The sequence below is a fragment of the Choloepus didactylus genome, chromosome 7 (assembly GCF_015220235.1).
Source record: "Choloepus didactylus isolate mChoDid1 chromosome 7, mChoDid1.pri, whole genome shotgun sequence".
NCBI classification, from domain to species: domain Eukaryota; kingdom Metazoa; phylum Chordata; class Mammalia; order Pilosa; family Megalonychidae; genus Choloepus; species Choloepus didactylus.
This window is the reverse complement of record NC_051313.1, coordinates 127478777-127497520: the sequence shown is the minus strand read 5'-3', so window position 1 is coordinate 127497520 and position 18744 is coordinate 127478777. Positions and strand designations below refer to the sequence as shown.

At 39.1% G+C, this 18744-nt stretch overlaps 1 protein-coding gene across 3 annotated transcripts in view; it reads right to left on the bottom strand.

Moving 5' to 3' along the window:
* The window catches only part of SLC17A3 (solute carrier family 17 member 3), a 31597-nt gene extending 16874 nt beyond the window's left edge, over positions 1-14723 (bottom strand). For all 3 annotated transcript variants that reach the window (XR_005218085.1, XM_037844532.1, XM_037844533.1), the window contains exons 1-2: positions 14613-14723; positions 5770-5893 (exon numbers count right to left, since the gene is read on the bottom strand). Coding sequence is in view for 2 of the 3 variants with exons in the window: in XM_037844532.1 (XP_037700460.1) it covers positions 5770-5860 (91 nt within the window). In the remaining variant the exon portion in view is untranslated. The remainder of the gene's footprint in view (positions 1-5769; positions 5894-14612) is intronic.
* Between the last annotated feature and the right edge of the window lie 4021 nt (positions 14724-18744).

Genomic DNA, 18744 nt, shown 5'->3' with positions numbered 1-18744 from the left:
TTTCATTTAAGTTTTGAAGTTCAACTCCTAGAAGATTTTCTCATCAATGAATTTGCATCCACAAATTACGAAAAAAAAATGTGGAATACTGGAAAGAAAAATGAGCCCAACATTCAAATAATCTGTATTTACAGTTCCAGGAAAGATGGCAGCTTAAAAGTAGAAATCTCATTCTCCCTCTCCCGGATTCTGGCTGTACGGTCCAAAGAACACAAAATGTGGGGGGTATCGTTATTTGTGATTGAAATTTAAGTGCAGAATTGTTCAGAAACTGAAATTTGAGAAAAATCAATTAGATGCTCTGCGTATGATATCAAACTGTTCAAAAACTCCAAATTCTGGCTGCCTACTCAACTTCCTAAAATATTGCAGCATTATAGTAAGTGAGTAGAAAACACCCTGACAGAATGCAGCTAATAGTCTAATTTGGAGAGCAAATAAAAAGTGGAGGTATGAAGTCTTATTTACCAGGTCTCAGATATTTTTGCAGAAGGGCTTTAACCAGAATAAACTCTCTACACCTCCTTCACTTTTTTTTCCCCACAGGAAAAGAAGGGGCTTATTAGATGAAGGTGTTTGGGTAAATAAATTGAGCATGTGTGACTAAGCTCCTTCCCCAGACTGCTTGAAGGCAGACTCCCCTGGGCTTGTCTAGCTCAGCCAGTGCCTGGAGAGATGTCTGTCCAATTCAGGGGAAACATCAGGGAGCTGGATTGAACATTCTTCTAAGCTACGTCCTCCAGTCCAGCTTTTACCTTCAACCATTCAACAAATATTTATTGACCACACAATGTCAGGCCAAGAGAGGGAGCACAAAATATGAAAAACAAAATAGTAAATCATATAATGTATGAGACGATGGTAAGTGTTGTGAAGAAAATCAAGCAGGAATGGACAAAGTCCTAATGACGTGTCAAAACTGGTCATGTCGCTAACTGGAGAAAGAACATACTAAGTAGAGTTAACGGCCTGTGCAAAATCCCTGAGGTTGGCTAGAAAGTACCTGGCGTATTCAAAGAGCCAAAAGGAGGTGAGTGTGACAGAGTAGACTGACCTAGGGTGGAAGAGCAGATATGAGGGCAAAAAGATAATCATGCCTGGATCCTTCAAAGGCCATGGTGGGAACTTTGGCTTTTATTTGAGTGAGGCTAGAGCTACTGGAGAGTTTTTATCAAACTCAATACAGTAAGACAAATTTTTAAATGATCTCTTTAGATGCTGAATTGAGAACAAAACAATAGGGGAAAGTGCAATGCGGAAGCTATTGCAATAAGAGAAGTGTTGCTAATCAGGACTAGGGTGGTGGAAGTAGAAGAGCTAAGATGTGGTCACATCCCAGATTAATCCTCCTGTGAGAGTGCTATTACATCAGGGTTTCAGTTTTAGGGTTGGGGAAATTCTTGTTCTGAACAACTAGAAGAATTGGGTTGCTGGTTATTGAGGAAAGGAGTTCTAGAGGAGAAGGTTGGGGGTGGGGTGGTTGAGTGCTTGACAGTGGACATGTTAAGACTGAGATGGCTTTTAGGCACCCAAGAGAAGGTGTTGTGAATACTGTTGGATGTACAACTCAAGAGTTTAGAAGAGAAGTAGGGACTGAGGCATAAAATTGGGAATTAACAACACACAGATGATACTTAATGCTATGAGACTTAAGAAGTCAGAATAAATAGAGAACAGAATGGAATGGTGGGAAGGGGAGGATAAAAGAAGAGAAAGAGAAGAGGAAAGAAGAGGCGAGAAGAGGAGAGGAGAAGGGAGGAGAAGAGAGAAGAGAACCAAGGACTGATTCTGAGGCTTTCCAATGTTTAGGGTTGGATAGGGAAGGAACCAGCGAAGGAAACTGAAAAGGAAAGGAAGAGGCAGTGGGGTAGGAAAAAAAACCCAAGAGAATATGATGTCTTGGAAGCCAAAAGAAAAAGGATTTTGGGAAGGAGGGAGTCAGAAGGTGTGTGTCAGATGTCCTAAAATGTCAACTGTCAGATGTTCCTGAAAGATCAAGTAACATGATGACTGAGAATCAATTTTTTTAATACTCACAAGAATGCTATGAGGCAGCTACTACTACTATCTCCCTTTTACAGATGAGGTAACACAGGAACAGAGAGGCTATCTAACAGTGTAGTTCAGGAGTCTATGCTCTTAACCACTGTAACACATGTAGATGGTGGCTTTTCCTTTGTCCCAGACGATTCTATGAGAATATCTCTGCTGCAACCCAAGTACTTCCATTTTTGGGGTTTATTTGGTTATATGGTATGACAGAGTAGAGCAACACCCTGCAACTCCAAGATGGCCTCAAAGCTTCAAGGAAGGAAGGAAGTGCCTTGAAATTAATAAAGAGCCTTCCCTTCAAGGCTTTGCTGTCCTGTCCTTGTAGATCACAAGACTTTGTAGTAAATGGGATGGAGGAACTTGGAGGAAGGGAGAAAATATATTGTAATAAGAGTGAGAAGCTCAAATATAATATCTTTGTAAAGTTTTCCCTTCCTGTTTTAGGGCTGTATGGTGACTCCCTACGTTAACAAAAATTCACAAAGAATTTGTGAGTTCTTGTGACCTCTAATTTCTCCAAGTTGACTCAGGATCCTAGAGACCCAAGGATACCAAAAGGGGATTTCTAGTTTTAGCAAACTAAGAGACTAATAGCTCACAAATAAGTAAATGGAGATTGAGCAAGCTCAATGAGATTGCTGTAAAATTAACTAAAAATTGTATTTCAAGGACTTAACCTGGTGCATGGTAGGTGTTGTGTTCCCTGCAGGCTGCTTTGTGTTCCCTTAAAAGTTGTTTGTGTCCTGTATCCACTCTGAAAAAATTGTTCCAGCCGTGTTTACTCTAACAGGATGGTGCCAGTGCCGGGCTGACTGTTAAATATTTTCAATGATCACTCCTGGATATATGAGTTTGTATGTGTGTGCAACAGAATGCATAAATTAATAAATATCTTAAAGCATGGTATTCAGTCACTGGAAGAGGGCATTGACACCATGAAATCATGGACTTTTGAAACCAGACAGTTATATTGATGAATTTAATTCTAATCTAATCAGAAGCCAGGAGGCTTGCTTTTTATCTTGATGTAATGGATAGACCCAAAGGTGACCCCCAATGATACTCACTTTTAGGTGTTCACACCCTGGTGTAATTCTTTCCCTTTAGGTGTGGGCAGGACCTATGTTCTAGCCAACAGAATATGGCAGGTGATGGGATGTCACATCCATGATTACATTATGATATATAAGCCTCTATCTTAGCAGACTAGAGCTAGACACTCTCTTTATGGACTTAGTGTAGTAAGTAGCAAGTTGGAAAACCTACATGGCAAGAAACTATGGGCAGCTTCTGGGACCTGAACCAAAGTCTAACAAACAGCTAGGGCCCTTGGTTATACAGCTATAAAGAAATGAATGCTTCCAACAACCTGAATGAGCGTGAAAGCAGATTCATCCCCATTGTAGCCTCCAGATGAGAATGCAGCCCATCCAACCCCTTAATCAAAGCCTTATGAGACCCACCCAGAGCAGAAGACCCAGCTAAGTTGTGCCTGGACTCCTGATCCACAGAAACTGTGAGATAATAAATGTGTGTTGTTTTAGGCCACTAAATTGCTGGTAATTTGTTTGCAGGCATAGAAAATGAATATACTTGACAAATGATAATCAAGACTAATTGAATGTCTTAACGGACTACACAATATTTTTTTGGAAGGAAAAAAAGGGCACTGAGAGATAATTGCATTATGAAGCATTAAAATTTTTCATGAGGGTAAAATGATAAAACATCACTGTATTGAAGCAAGAATAAGCAGAAAAATCCAAGGAAAAATAGCAAACATCCAAAAGATCCCCAGAATGAGAAAAGGATGTTGTAACAATTAATGGGGGAAAGCTAGATTAAATAAAAAATGGTGTTGAGATAACAGGCAAAATATATAGAAAAATAATGTTGCAGCAAAATCTCGTATTTTAAATAAAAATAAAGTCAAGATGTAAAATGGTAGTACTGCATATTTTCAAATCAAAGCCACTATTGATTTGAAGATGCTTCATTATTTTTTGTGCCACTAAAAATCAACTGATTACCTGATAGATCTCTACTCTGAGTCTTCCTCAACTCAGTTGATGGAAATCCAATTTTTCCAAACACTTTGGAATTTTCTTGATTTCTTTCTTTTATGCCCTGTATGGTGGTAGGTACTGTGTATACCCCCAGAAAATCATGTTCTTAAAGTTAATCCATTCCTTTGAGTGTAAACCTATTATAAGTAGGACCTTTTGATGAGGTTACTTCACTTAAGGCATGGATCAGGGTGGATCTTAATCTTCTTACTGGAGTCCTTTAAAAACAGTATGAAGAGAGAGAGAGAGGGAGAGAGAGAGAGAGAGAGAGAGAGCGCACACCATGGAAGCAAGAAGCTGAAGGCAATGAAATTGGAAGAAGAGAAGGCAGAGACATGCCTTGCCATGGGACAGGAGGAGTCCAGGATCTCCAGCAGCCAGTCTTCAGGAAGAAAACATCGTCTTGATGATTCCTTGATTTGGACATTTTCATGGCCTCAAAACTCTAAGCTTGTAAACTAATGAATTCCCATTGTTAAAAGCCAACTCATTTTATGGTATCTGCTTTGAACAGCTTAGCAAACTAAAACACCCTGTATCCAACCTATTTGGAAAATTTTGTTGTTTTTACATTAAAAATGTATTCAGAATCCACATACTTCTCACCAGGCCACTGCTATTACTTGGTTTGGGGCTGCTTCCACATGGTTATGGCCACCAGCACCTCTTGCATGGATCTTTTCAATAACCTTTAACTTGACTCCCTACTTCCAATCTATTCTACCCTTCTCAGCAACTGGAGTGTTATCATCCACACTATAAATCAGATCCCGCGCCCCCCTGCTCAAAATCTTCCATGTGGCTCCGCCTTTGTTCAGATTAAAAACTGAGGTCTCTTTTGTGGCCTGTTACAATAAAATATTTACACCCCTTTGCCTCAAAAATTTAACATCTTGGGAATAAACTCTAAGGAAATAATTCCAAATGTGGAAAGCGTTATTGGTAAACAATGCTCATTAATCTTAATATTATTTATAATAGCCAAGTAGCAAAACCAAACCCCACAACTTAAATAAATGTCCCACTGTAAGGGGATTATTCAGGTAAACAATACTTTTTCTAAGGGATATGTTGGAATAATCATGGGTATCCTTGAAGAATAATGGTTGTATTATGAAGCAATATAGAAAAGTATATGTGGCCAAGTTTAAAAACTTCAAAATAATAATAATACAGAACTATGTAAAATATGCATAGGAAAATGAAAGGAAAGCAATAAAACCAAATTACAGTGATCGAATTAAGCTGGTGAATTATGGAATTTTTTTTTTCATTTCTTGATTTTTCATGGCTTCTGTAATCAATTTCTCTTACTTGACATAATTTTACAATGCAATTACATTTATAATATTACATGCAATAACAAGCAGAATACACAACACTCCTTGTAGACAATTTGGTAGTAATTATCAGGAATGTAAATGCACATGGATAAAGATGACCATGCAACAGTCAAAAATAAAACTATTTTTTAGAATAGTGGGATTAGTTTCTTCAGCTGTTTCCAAAATTTACGTTAATGCCAACTTGATTTTTAAAAAGAACTAAGCAACTTCGAAGATCTAAATTCTTTTTTTTTTTTTAGTAATATATTGCATGTAAAGAATTGACCTTAAAAATCCTAAAACCAAGCAGCCGAGGTGAAGCTCACCTTTCCTAGGAATGAGCCTCTCATCCACCTGCAAGTCCTGGGAGTAATTATTCTTCCCTGCTGTGGAACTCAACTCTGTCGTGGTGGCCATCAAGTTTCTTCTCTCCTGATGACCTGTTTTCACCTACCAGGAAGATAAGTGATCCACAGGTGTCAGCCAAGAGAGATTCCTTTAAACATTGACACAGGGGGCATGGGGTAAAAAAAGCTGGGCCATTCCATCTGCATGGGACGCAGGTAGGCTTGTTACCCCTCCTGTCTCAATATGACAGGTGCACTGCCACCGAGATTTGGAGCTGTTCATCACGTAGGATCTAGAGTGTTCACTGTGAGCCAGTTTAAGAATGCTGGCTTTGGAGCTAGGTATCCCCCAGCTCAAATCCAAGCTTGTGATTTATTGCTGTGCCAAGTGACACAAGGAACAAATTTTGGTGCTTCAGTTTCCCCATCTGTTGTTCATAACAACAACAATACCTTCTTCAAGGAGTTCCTTTAAGGATTAATGAGGTTGCGCATGCCTAGCACAGTGCCAGGTGGTAGCTGCATAAAATGGTTTGTTGTCCTCATCACTCTAGCTACCATGTGTATGAGTCACCTCAGAGGTGCCCTCTTCTGGACTCCTCTGCCTGCACCTGAGAACCTGGGTCCTAGTGCCCCGTGGAAGTGGGTGACCACACGTGTCACTAATAATCAGAGTTCAAATGTGCGTAATGAAATGATGCACTTTCAATCCCATGTTATTCTCAGCCACAGAGTTCTGGAAATAGCTAACAGGGAGATCATGGCCTCTCCGTAGGTAAGAAAACTTAAAAAAAAATTGTTACTACTTTACAATACTAGGTTCTTTGATGCCCAAGGTGATTTTATGTGTAATGTGTGTATAAGGATAAGTCCAATATTTGTACTATATTCTATTTACAAATGTAGTAAAGAAAAAATTTCAAAACAAATAGCTACTTATGCCACTAATAAACCAAATGTGCTGGCTTAATAAATAAAAGTTGTCTTAAGCATTTGAATGCTTGCACTTAACCAGACCTGATCTGATACCATTGTTGCAAACTTAGGTATGATTTCTTAGCATCTCTGTATAATTAAAAGTTTCATTATTCGGAGGTGTTTTCTGCCAAGGGATGAGGCTTGATTCAGTGCAGCAAACTTTGCCCATTAGGACATATAGTTAGCCCCTCTCTGGCCGCACGTGGCTAGCACTATAGCTTCCCATGACAATGTGTATTTACCGAAACTGATCAGTCCTTTCTGTTCTTGGTTCCAACTTTTCCTCAACTGCTTGCCCTACTCCCAGAGCTCAAATCCATTCATTCTTATATATAAACAAACTTTATAAATAGACATATGTACTTTTAAAAAAAAAGCAACACAAAAGACACCAGAGCACATATATCTATTCTCTTCATATTAAAATTTATTTTTAAAATATCCCTGACAATGTCATCCTTTTTTGTGTGTTACAGTTATTATCTTAAGACTTTTTACATTAATGACTCCCTTTTAGAGTCACTATGGAATAATGATTTTAAAATGGTTCTATTTAAATGTGACTAATATTTTCTATTCATGTTAAAGTTTTCCTACTTGGTTTGGGGTCAGCTTCACAGCATGCCTTTTGGGATGTCTCCTCTCTATTTCTAGCCCTGACCAGACTTTTTTTTTTCCTGAACAGCTTTATTGGGATATAACTGGCATACAATAAGCCACACATGTTTAAAGTATACAATTCTATAAGTTTCGAAGGATGTATAAATGTGTGAGACCATCGATACGATTGACATAGTGAACATATATATTACCCAAATAAAGTTTCCTCATGTTCGTTTCTAATCCCTGCCTGCTCTGCCTCCTAGCCACCCCTTCCTCAAGGCAACCAATGATCTATGTTCTGTGATATAGACTTAGTTGCATTTTCTAGAAGTTTTACAGAAATGAATCATACTGTATGTACTCCTTTTTTTCCTGGTATATTTCACTCAACATAATTATTTTGAGATTCATCCATGTTTTTGTGCATATCAATGGTTCATCCTTTTTGTTGATGAGTAATATTCCATTGCATGGATATACCACAATTTTTTTATCCATTCAAATGTTGATAAACAAATGTTTTCTTTGCAGTTTTCTGCTAATACAAATAAAGCTGCTATGAATATCCACGTACAGGTCAATTGTATGAGTAACATTTCATTCAGCCAACTCAATAACATCTCTTTTAAAACACAGAGATGTGTAAATGATTTTACAATCTCATACACAGTTTTCAAACCTCTAGTAATTTTAAATGTCTCACCTAAATTAATGTGGCTTGAATAAAATACTCATTTCCTGTGGAAGTAACTGACGAGAACTCAATATTCCTCACTCAATTGAACCAATATGCCCTCATGCAAAAATATAGAACTTAAGGGACATCCAGTTGGCACACTTGTAAGAATAGAAAAATTTTTATGACCCATGCACTCTCAGCACTAACAAAGAAAGTACCTTGCAACAAAGCAGCCTTACCATGAGAGAAGGAATTGCAGAAAACACTCTGGAAAGCCAAGGGCTAAAGGAAAACTTGGGTGTTTATTCATGAAGAGAAGGAGAGCAAATGGGTCAGGCAGTGAGTGAGGAAATCCTAGGCCTCATAATTGTGCTAAAGAAGAAAAAAATCCACTAGGCTCAGAGTCTGAGGAACTGGTCTCTCAATGAAGTGTGGCAGAAATAAAGACAAAATCTGGGTAGGATGTCTTATTAGCTGTCCAACCATGTTTATCAGTGGGTAGTCTGCCATTATATCAAAATCAGGAATGAGATGTTTTCTTGTTCTTCTGATTCTTTATTTTTGAATTTTTGCTTTTCTTTTTCTATTTTGGTAAGTTTCTTATCTGGAACACAGAAATAATTTGTACTTTGACGAGTTGGGGAACACACAGGATCCCTGGAGACCAGGTGAGGTATAGCTGGCAGCCTTTTCAGCTGGGGAATGTAGTGCAAATGGATGTGTGTGGGCTTTGGAGGTGGGCTTGGCTTATTCCAAACAAGTAGAATGCATTTGCGTGAAAATCTTGGCATATGGCATCCTAATTCCATGGTGTGGGCAGAGCATTTAAAAATAGCCTTTTGTGCCCATGTAAATTATCTTAATTGTAAGCCCTAAAGGCTGTTCAATAAGTACTTTAGCAAAGGACAAAAGATAGGTCCACCATGCAATGTTTTGTGAAACCTGGCACTATTGAACAGGAATATGTTGTTTCACCCTTGGGTGATAGTTATTTTCTCATGCTCTTTTTTTTTAATTTAATAAATTTTATTTTGAAATAAAGTCAATCTTAAAGGAAGAGTTGCAAAAACAGTACAAACCCCATACATAGAACTCCATCATACCCCAACCCCCCTCCCCCGATACCCAGATCCACCACCTTTAACATCCTGTCACACCACCATTTCTTTCTTTCCCTCCCTCTCTCCCTCCCTCCCTCCTTCCCTATCTATCATCCATTATCTATTGCTCTGTCCTCTGAACATATGAGAGCAAGCTGCACATATCTTTGAACAAACAATATAATTCACATATACTTTTCCCATGGACAAGAACATTCTTTTATGCAATCTCATTAAGCGCAGCTAAGAAGTTCAAGAAATTCAACATTGATACAAAGCTTACATTCTATATTTCCTTTTGTGTGTGTGTGTGTGTCCCATAAGAAGATTTGGCATCTTCTTAGCTGCGCTTTGAGCCTCCTCTCCTCCATCCTCAGATCCCATCCAGGATCATCCTTGGCATTTAATTGTCATCTATTTAGACTGTCTTTTTTTTTTTTTCAATTGTGGAAACATATATATAGCCTAAATCTTCCCGTTCCACCCCCTCCATAGCATTCCATTAGTGGGATTAATCACATTTAGAATGTTGCAATGCTATCACCTTCCCACCATCCATTTCTAGAAGTTTCCCTTCACCCCAAACAGAAATCCTACTTTCATTTCTTAACTCCCCATTGCCCCTTTCCCCACTTCTCAGAACCCCTACTCTACTTTTCATCTGTATGGTCATATTCTCTGATAATTTCTTTGTGTTTACCGTGGGGCTTAAATTTAACATCTTAAATCTGTAACAATCTTGTTTTTCTTTGATACCAACTTAACTTCAATAGGACACATAAACTATGTTCCTATACTCCATCATTCCCCCACCTTTATGTAGTTCTTGTCAAAAATTACATATTTTACATTGAGTCCAAAACCACTGATTTATCATTGCAGTTTATGTATTTTAGATCCTGTAGGAAGTAAATAGTGGCATTATAAATAAAAAATAAAGTAGTATTGGTATTTATATTTACCATGTGGTCTTTACTGGAAATCTTTATTTCTTCATGTAGTTTCAGTCAATTGTTTAGTGTCCCTTCCTTTCAGCCTGCTCAACTCCCTTTAGCATTTCTTATAGGACTGATTACTGGTGATGAAGTCCCTCAGCTTTTGATTATCCGGAAATGTTTTTATCTCCCCCTCATTTTTATCCTCCAGGTGTTTGTGAATTCTCCAAGTCTCTGATGGTTATTGATTTCTATTTGTATTCCATTGTGGTCAGAGAATGTGCTTTGAACAAATTCATTTTTTTTTAAATTTATTGAGGCTTGTTTTTATGTACCAGCATATGGCTCATTCTGGAGAAAGATCTGTGATCACTAGAGAAGAATGTGTGTCCCAGTGACCTGGGATGTAATATTCTATATATGTCTGTTAAAATTTTCTGTATCTCTCTCTCCTTTCTTTGTTTCTTTGTCGGTAGGGCTTCCTTTAGTATCTTTAGTAGGGCAGGTCTTTCATTAGCAAAATCTCTCAGCATTTGTTTCTCTATGAAAAATTTAAGTTCTCCCTCAAATTTGAAGGAGAGTTTTGCTGGATAAAGTATTCTTGGTTGGAAATTTTTCTCTCTCAGAATTTTAAATATGTCATGCCACTGCCTTCTCACCTCCATGGTGGCCGCTGAGTAGTCACTACTTAGTCTTATGTTGCTTCCTTTGTATGTGGTGAATTGCTTTTCTCTTGCTGCTTTCAGAACTTGCTCCTTCTCTTCAGTATTTGTCAGTCTGATCAGAATATGTCTCCGAGTGGGTTTATTTGGATTTATTCTATTTGGAGTTAGCTGGGCATTTATGCTTTGTGTATCTATATTGTGTGGAAGGTTTGGGAAGTTTTCCCCAACAATTTCTTTGAATACTCTTTCTAGACCTTTACCCTTCTCTTCCCCTTCTGGGACACCAATGAGTCTTAAATTGGGATGTTTTATTTTATCTATCATATCCCTGAAATCCATTTTGATTTTTTCAATTTTTTCCCCATTCTTTCTTTTGTTCTTTCATTTTCTGTTCTGTGGTTGTTGAGGATGCTGAGTTGTTGTTCACCTTCCTCTAATTTTGTATTATGAGTATCCAGAGTCTTTTTAATTTGGCCAACAGTTTCTTTAATTTCCATAAGATCTTCTATTTTTTTATTCACTCTTGCAATTTCTTCTTTATGCTCTTCTAGGGTCTTCTTTATGCCTTTTATATCCTGTGCCATGCTCTTCTTCATGTCCTTTATATCCTGTGCCATGAGCTCGTTGCCTGCCTGTAGTTCTTTGATTAATTGCACCAAGTACTGTGTGTCTTCTGATATTTTGATTTGGGTGTTTGGGTTTGGGTTCTCCATATCGTCTGGTTTTATCATATGCTTTAAGATTTTCTGTTGTTTTTGGCCTATTGGCATTTGCTTTACTTGATCTCTAATATGTCAGAACTGCAGCTTGGTGGCATACACTTTCTCTATGTAACCAGCAGATGGTGTCCGTGAGTCACCTATTCCCCTCAAGTCCAACTTTGTCTTTGTGGTGTGTGAGGATCTGACTCTTGTGGGGTCCAATTGGTGCACTTAATTTGGGTGTGTTGTCGGTGCTGTACATCCTGAATGAAGGGCATGTGTATGAGTGGTTAGGGAGGAAGTGCAGCTTTAATAATTAAACCTCCCAGGTGTTCCTGGAGATTTAAGGCCATTCTCTGCCACTGACCCACAAGTCCTTGGTATTGGCATAGGTTCCCAGGGATTTCCAAGTAGATCCCCCTTTCCTGCTGTGCTCTTCCAGGACCTCTGCTGAGGGAGGGCTGTGCCACGTCACTAGTGTGCACCGGCCTGCCAGGGAAGCCCTGGGATGCCGGGCCATGCAGGGGCATTCCCAGCCTGCTTCAAGGTTGAATGGGGTGCATTAACTTCCCTCTTCTGCACAGCACTGCCCTCCCAGCTCTGGGACAATCAGCCATGGGCGTATTAAAGGCCACTGTCCACGGCCAACATTGGCTTGTTTGTGGTGCTGCAGGAAAGACTCCCCATCACACTGGGCTTCCTGGCGTGACTTTGGGCTATGGGTCTGGCCCCGGGCAGGAGCATCCCCCGCCCGCTGGGGAGATGGCTGCAAGTTGTGTGGTCCTTTCTCCCTTTGGTTCCCCTTTGCTCCCGTGAGACAGTCAGCAGCGGGTGTGGGAAGGGGTATCCTCCATGCCAGGCACTGAGGTGTCAGCCCAGTCTGCTCCCACCTTGCTTCACTGCAGGGCTCTCCCTGTCATATCTGCAGCTGCTCCTGGGCTTTTTTTTTTTTTTTTCCCCAAAGAACTAGTCCATCTCCAAATGCCAACCCACCACTTCCCCATACCACAGCGTGGCCAAGGGACTTTCAGCCAACTCACTCACTCATTTCAGAATGCACACTCCTGGTTTTACCAAATGCATGGTCCCTGTAGATTTAGCAGACCTTGTGTGGCTGGTGCTACTCTGGAACTGGTGTTCTGGGTCACTTTCTGGTTTTTATCTAGTATTTTTCATGGAGGTGTTTTTTTTGCCCTGTCTCACCTAGCTGCCATCTTAGGTTCTCCTCCCATGCTCCTTTATGATGCCAATTAATGTGACTCTATGGCTGTGAGACTTTACTACCTGCTTGCACTAGAACATTCTGAATGTCAGATTTCCATTCTGAAACCGTTCCTAAATTGACCCTAGCCAAGCAGCAGTGGGTGTTGCCCAGATTTACGGCCTCTTCACAGCCCATCAGCCCCTGCATTCTTGTTCTCCGCTACTTAATGAAAAGACCAGGTGCCAGATCCTCAATGGCTGGCCAAGAGGAAGAGATGCTCAGATAGACTCTCCTATAATTTGTAGGCTCCTATAATTTGGACCCATGATCACTTTCAGTGAACAATATTTCCATTTAAAACAGGATCTGTTTGGTTAAACATATAAAAGTCCTTTTGTTTAAGTAATAGGTGTTGGTTGGTACTGTGAATTTACTATCAACTGACCACGGAGTGGAAATGTTAAACTATATATATTATCTGGCAGGGAGAATAGAGGAAAAACAATAAGATAAAAAATGACATCCCTTAACAACCAGGTCTGAGTTCAGAAATAAGGCCCACATGTTTGCATATATACCATTTCAGCAGGCAAGAATGGAGGCTTAAGACCCAGAGTCCCTGAAACTATTGATGTTGGAACATGTTTCTAGTTTTGCCTTCCTTAGACTCTGCTCAAAGTGCTACATGATACCTGAGAGTTGCCTTATCCAGGAAATTCAATAATTTTATAAGTATGGGGAGAGTGGTTGGCTTTTTATAGAAACAGGTTAAAAAGAGAAATAAGACAACCAAGCAGACATCCCCAGGAGTCTTAAGCTATATCAGAAAGAGAAATTATATAAATAGATGCAGGCATGGCAGAGTCTGAATTCAGATAGGGAAACAAAAGAGAAAGCCCTAATATGGCTCCCCCAGGATAGTACGAGTAAAGCAGTGGTGTGCTGGAGCCAGCTCACGTAAGACTGCAAAAGCTGATTGTTAAAATTTTAGGAATTTTGCAAGCTGGTAGTTGAAAACAGTCATTATTAAAAATTAAATTATTTAAATTTATAATGAAATAAATTATATTAATATGTATTTATATAAATATTCAAAATGCATTATTTCATAATTATTTTACTACATTTTACTGTTATCTAGGCTTTTGAGGTTAAGTCTCTTGGATGCCCACAGTGGGGTTGCAATGGTGATTTTGGTTCTTTGCCAGTTTGGGCCAGAATTAGCCCCAGCCTTGTCCTATGCCAAAGCCCTGGACACTGATCGACCTGAGTGGGGAATTAAAGCAATTAGCTGGATTTGAAAGGCTGGAGTCCTTCAGCATGCTGGGATAGCCCTGTTGCTGCAGACCTGTCCAGGAGAAAAGCCCAATATAACCTTCCTGGGGGTGACATCTACATGGAAGAGATGGAAGTGTAGTTACTTATCCTTTCTTATCTGGAGGATTCCCATACAACTACCCTCCAGCTCTTCTTGTGTGTACCACCAGCTGTAGGTATGACAGAAATAATTACAACTATTGTTTTTTAATTAGCTACTGTATCAGGCATTTTACATCAATCCCTCTTCATCCAGGTCACCCAGTTGGTAAATGAAAAAGCTGATATTTATTGATAAATCAGTTTAATCCCCCAAATTCAGCTTTTAAACACCTCACCACTGTGCCTATTTCTTGGAAATGTCTTCCAGAATTGCCATTGTTCCCACTAACTAGTCTCGAAGTTTATGGATGATCAGGCATAAAAGCACCAGCTTCTGACTTCCCCCTCTCCTCTGTCTGCCTTTTTAAGGAGGTAGGGACTTTTGTACTTTCTTTCACATTGTTTTTTTAATCATGGAATTTGGGGAGTATATAAAACTGACCAGTTGTTACACAGGAAGGACTCTTAGAGATCTTGGATACCAACATCTCATTTCCCAGGTGAGAAAGCAGATGCCCAGAGAAGATAAGTGACTTACCAACTTAGCGTCTGAGGAAGGACTTCAATTTAGAGCCCTGTGCTGCTTCATGCTCTCTCCTTCACCGCCTTGCCAGTGGCAGCTGAGTACTCTTTACTACCCATGTTTTGGATTGCTAATCATTAATGAGAATCTTCAAACCAGAATTTGGGCGAGAGGACTTCTTGCCAAGTGGCCTTCGGGGAAGTTTTCAGAATTGCATGCCTTCCAAACTTGCAGTCAGAGCTCTCTCTGCCCCTTTGCCTGCATTTCTGCTGATGTGAGCTTCTCGACCTTCCCCCTCATGCAAGTTCTCCTCAGAACCTCAGATAACATTCTCCAGCTCAGACACCCGCATGTATTTTTTTTACTTTGCTTTCGGGTTCTTTAATGTATTTAGTTCTGCTTTGAAGAGGTTTAAAAAAAGGAGAGCGAATATTATAATTAAATACAGAATTTTATTGTTTTATTATTGTGTAACTTTTTCTTCTTTGAAATACATGAACTAGAACATTACAGATAAACTTGAACTTCACTCTGTTTCTTTCCCTGATCTCTTTTTCCTTTCTTTGCCAAAAGAAACAACTCATAAATCTAGTGTGGTTTCTCCATGCTTTTCTATTTTTTAATCCATATGTATATATATTCACAAACTATATAAAATAGTGCTTTGTATAATCACTTATTTTGCATATGTGCTATAACTCCATATAGACCATCTGGCAACTCATTTTGAAAATGGGCATCATGAGTTTGGAACACTCACCTGGGCATGGTGGAGATCCTCTCCGTTTCTCTAGGTTGGCTTTTGTTTGCATCCACACCCCCAGGTGCTTCATTTCTAGCCCCTTGCTTGCTCCAGGCTTGTGGCCCAGACTTCTTTCCCTGTGTGAGGATTAGAATCTGTCTCTGGCCATGGGAATTAAACCTGGGTCTGCACTCCCACGAGCTGCTCTGGCTTTGGCTTCTGCTCATCACTTAAGTTGCTTCTTAATTTAAGGCCCTGAGGAGATCTCCTTTTGCTTTTGAGTTTGACTATTTATATCTATTTGAACTGTATAATGAGAGAATAAACCACCCTCTAGGACACTGGCTGAGAAACGGGAGCCTGGAAAGACCTAGCACTGAAGTCAAGAATTCAGAAAGTGGAGCTGATAACTTGGGGAGTCAGACCCACTATTTGCTGACAATTTATTATATGTCACCCTCATAATTCTTTCAAGTGAGTTTTATTTTATTCTTAATAAGAGAAAAGAGATGAAAAAAATGATTTGCTCCATCTGCTTTTAGGAATTTAAGCATAGATAATCTAACTCAATTATGTAAGGGGAAGGAATATAAATTCCACCTTCCCTTGTAAAAGATTTTTCCCTGAGTCATTTTTAAAAGACTTTGGACTCTGGGATAATTAATCAACAACTTCAGAATGTCATAGGAGATGTTTCTGACCTGAATTACCCAACTCAGAAAATGTGACTTGGTTTTGCCACTTAATTTATTAAACATATTAAATAACATAATATTAAATAGTAACATATTTAAATGCACATGGGTTGTTTGTTCTTCCATTTCACTTGCCTTGACTTGGTAGAAATAGACCAAAGTTGTCTCTGTGGGAAAAAAAATCCAACTTTGCCTTAGTTTTTTTTTTGTTGTTTCTTTGTTTTTTATTAAGATTTATTCACACACCATACAATCATCCAAAGTATACAATCATTTGTTCACATTACCATCATATAGTTGTCCATTCATCACTCTGATCTATTTTTTGAACATTTTCCTTATACCAGAAAAAGTGAGAATAAGAATAAAAAAAAAGGAGTAAAAACAGAACACCCAAATCATCCTTCTCCTTCTGCCCTATTTTTCCTTTAGTTTTTTCATCCCTGTTTTTCTACTCATCCATCCACACACTGGATAAAGGGAGTGTGAGCCACAAGGCTTTCACAATCACATTGTCACAATGTAAGCTACATTGTTATACAATCGTCTTCAAGATGCAAGGCTACTGGGTTGTAGTTTGATAGTTTCAGGTATTTACTACTAGCTATTCCAATTCCTTAAAACCTAAAAAGAGTTATCTACATAGTGCATAAGAGTGCCCACCAGAGCAACCTCTTGGCTCCTGTTGGAATCTCCCAGCCACTGAAACTCTATTTCAATTCATCTCAATCCCCCTTTTAGACAAGAAGATGTTCTCCAGCCCACGATGCTGGGACCAGATTCCTCCCTGGGACTCATATTCCACATTCCCAGGGAGATTTACATCCCTGGGTGTCAGATCCCAAGTAGGAGGGAGGATGCCTTAGTTTTTAAACACTTGAATATAGATGATATAGTTCCTTGACTTAGATTGCAATGCCTACCTTTTGTTGTCTGCTTTTTAATTTACAAGTGTTCCTTCTGAATGAAGTTGATTTTTAAATTGTGTTATTTCAGTCATGAGAATCATTAGAGAGGGTAGAGTGCACACTTCTCTTTTGCTTTAGCAATTTTCCTCAGAGTTGTCATAGAACTGTAAACAACTGAAGTTAATAATCAGCCACAGGATGTTGCCTCTGATTTGGGGTAATATTTCAGAGGATTTCATCATATAATCCTATTGCGATTATACGATGCCTGTCACTGCAAGTCCAGATGGAAGAGGAAGTACCTCTCACGGGCTCACTCAGCCCTAAACCTCACAAAGTCCAGCAGTGACTCAGCTGATTCAGAGGCAGCCATCAAGCAAACCCCTTGCATGAATCTGAATCCTGAAACAAAAGTCTTGACTAAATGGCAGGACCATTTTCTGGAGCTTGAGCAGTTTTTCACACACACTCTAAACCAGAAACCCGTCTGCTACCTTATATCTGCTCTAAACCAGAAACCCATCTGCCACCTTATATTTGGTCAGATTAAGTACTTCATCATGGTTCTGGCAAATCCTTTTACCTCCAAGTTGAAGTCAAACTCCATGACAAATGGGGTCAATCTCCTCATCAAGCTCATAGTAAAATACCAACTCCATTATTTTCCTTCTATCAGATGAACAAAATGCTGTGTCTCTTAATTTACATAACACATTTAACAATGTGCTTGATTGCCATTATGCAAATAGTCCTTGCTTTTTTCCATAGATAGGGCTACTTTCCAGTTCCAGTGTCCCTTACTTCAGTTCAGGAGTGCCCAGCCAAAGCTGCAAAATCGTATACTATTTGGGATGAAGCCATAGAAAAAGAAAAAGAACAATTGTGACAAATAAAATCTTCACGAGACCTGGAAGAAAATTAGGAGTGCTTATGAACTGAGGTGGTGTTGTGTGCTTCCAGATATCATGTAAACAAAATTTAGTTGAGATTTGAATGCTGATAACATCTCACAACTATCAAGTAAGACAGCATCTCATTCTCTAAGCAACATGGGTTATAAATTATACTGTGCTGAGTTTATATGCAGACACCTTTACTTACTCCCTGGGACTTGGAACAAGTGTATTTTACTTTGTTAAGCCTCACTTATCTGGGGATCATTGAGAGGACTGGGAATAAATCAGGCCAAAAACAACACCACTCACCATATCTTGCATGTAATAGAAAATCAATAAATGAAAGCCCTTCCTATACACTGTAGAACCTGGGACACAAGAATCCCACTATTAGGAATTTACCCTAAGGATACACGTGCACAAATCAAAAATGCACTTATGGACAAGCTTATCCACTGCTACATTATTTGTAGCAGTCATATAACCCATGTGGGTTATACCATTTCTCACACCCACTAGCAAAGTATGAGAATACCTGTTGCTTCTCGGCATTGTCGACAGGATGGGCTGTTGGATTTCGGGGCAATCAGATAGGTGAGCATTGGTATCTCAATGTAGTTTTAATCTGCATTGTCTTTTTAAAGTTAGGTTGGGCCCCTTTGCATATATTTAAGAGCCACTTAACCTTTATTTTTTCTGTGAACACTTTGTATTATGTTAACTAAGTACCGTCTTTTAAAATTATGTTATAGTTCTCATCTTCAGGATAGCATGTCATCTTATCCAAGCTTATGAAATGTGTGTCCCTTTATTCAAGTCCAAATTGACGTCCCACAGGATTGTTTTAAAGTTGTTCTCATGTAGGTTTTGCACATTTCTTGTTAAATTTATTTCTCTATATTTTAT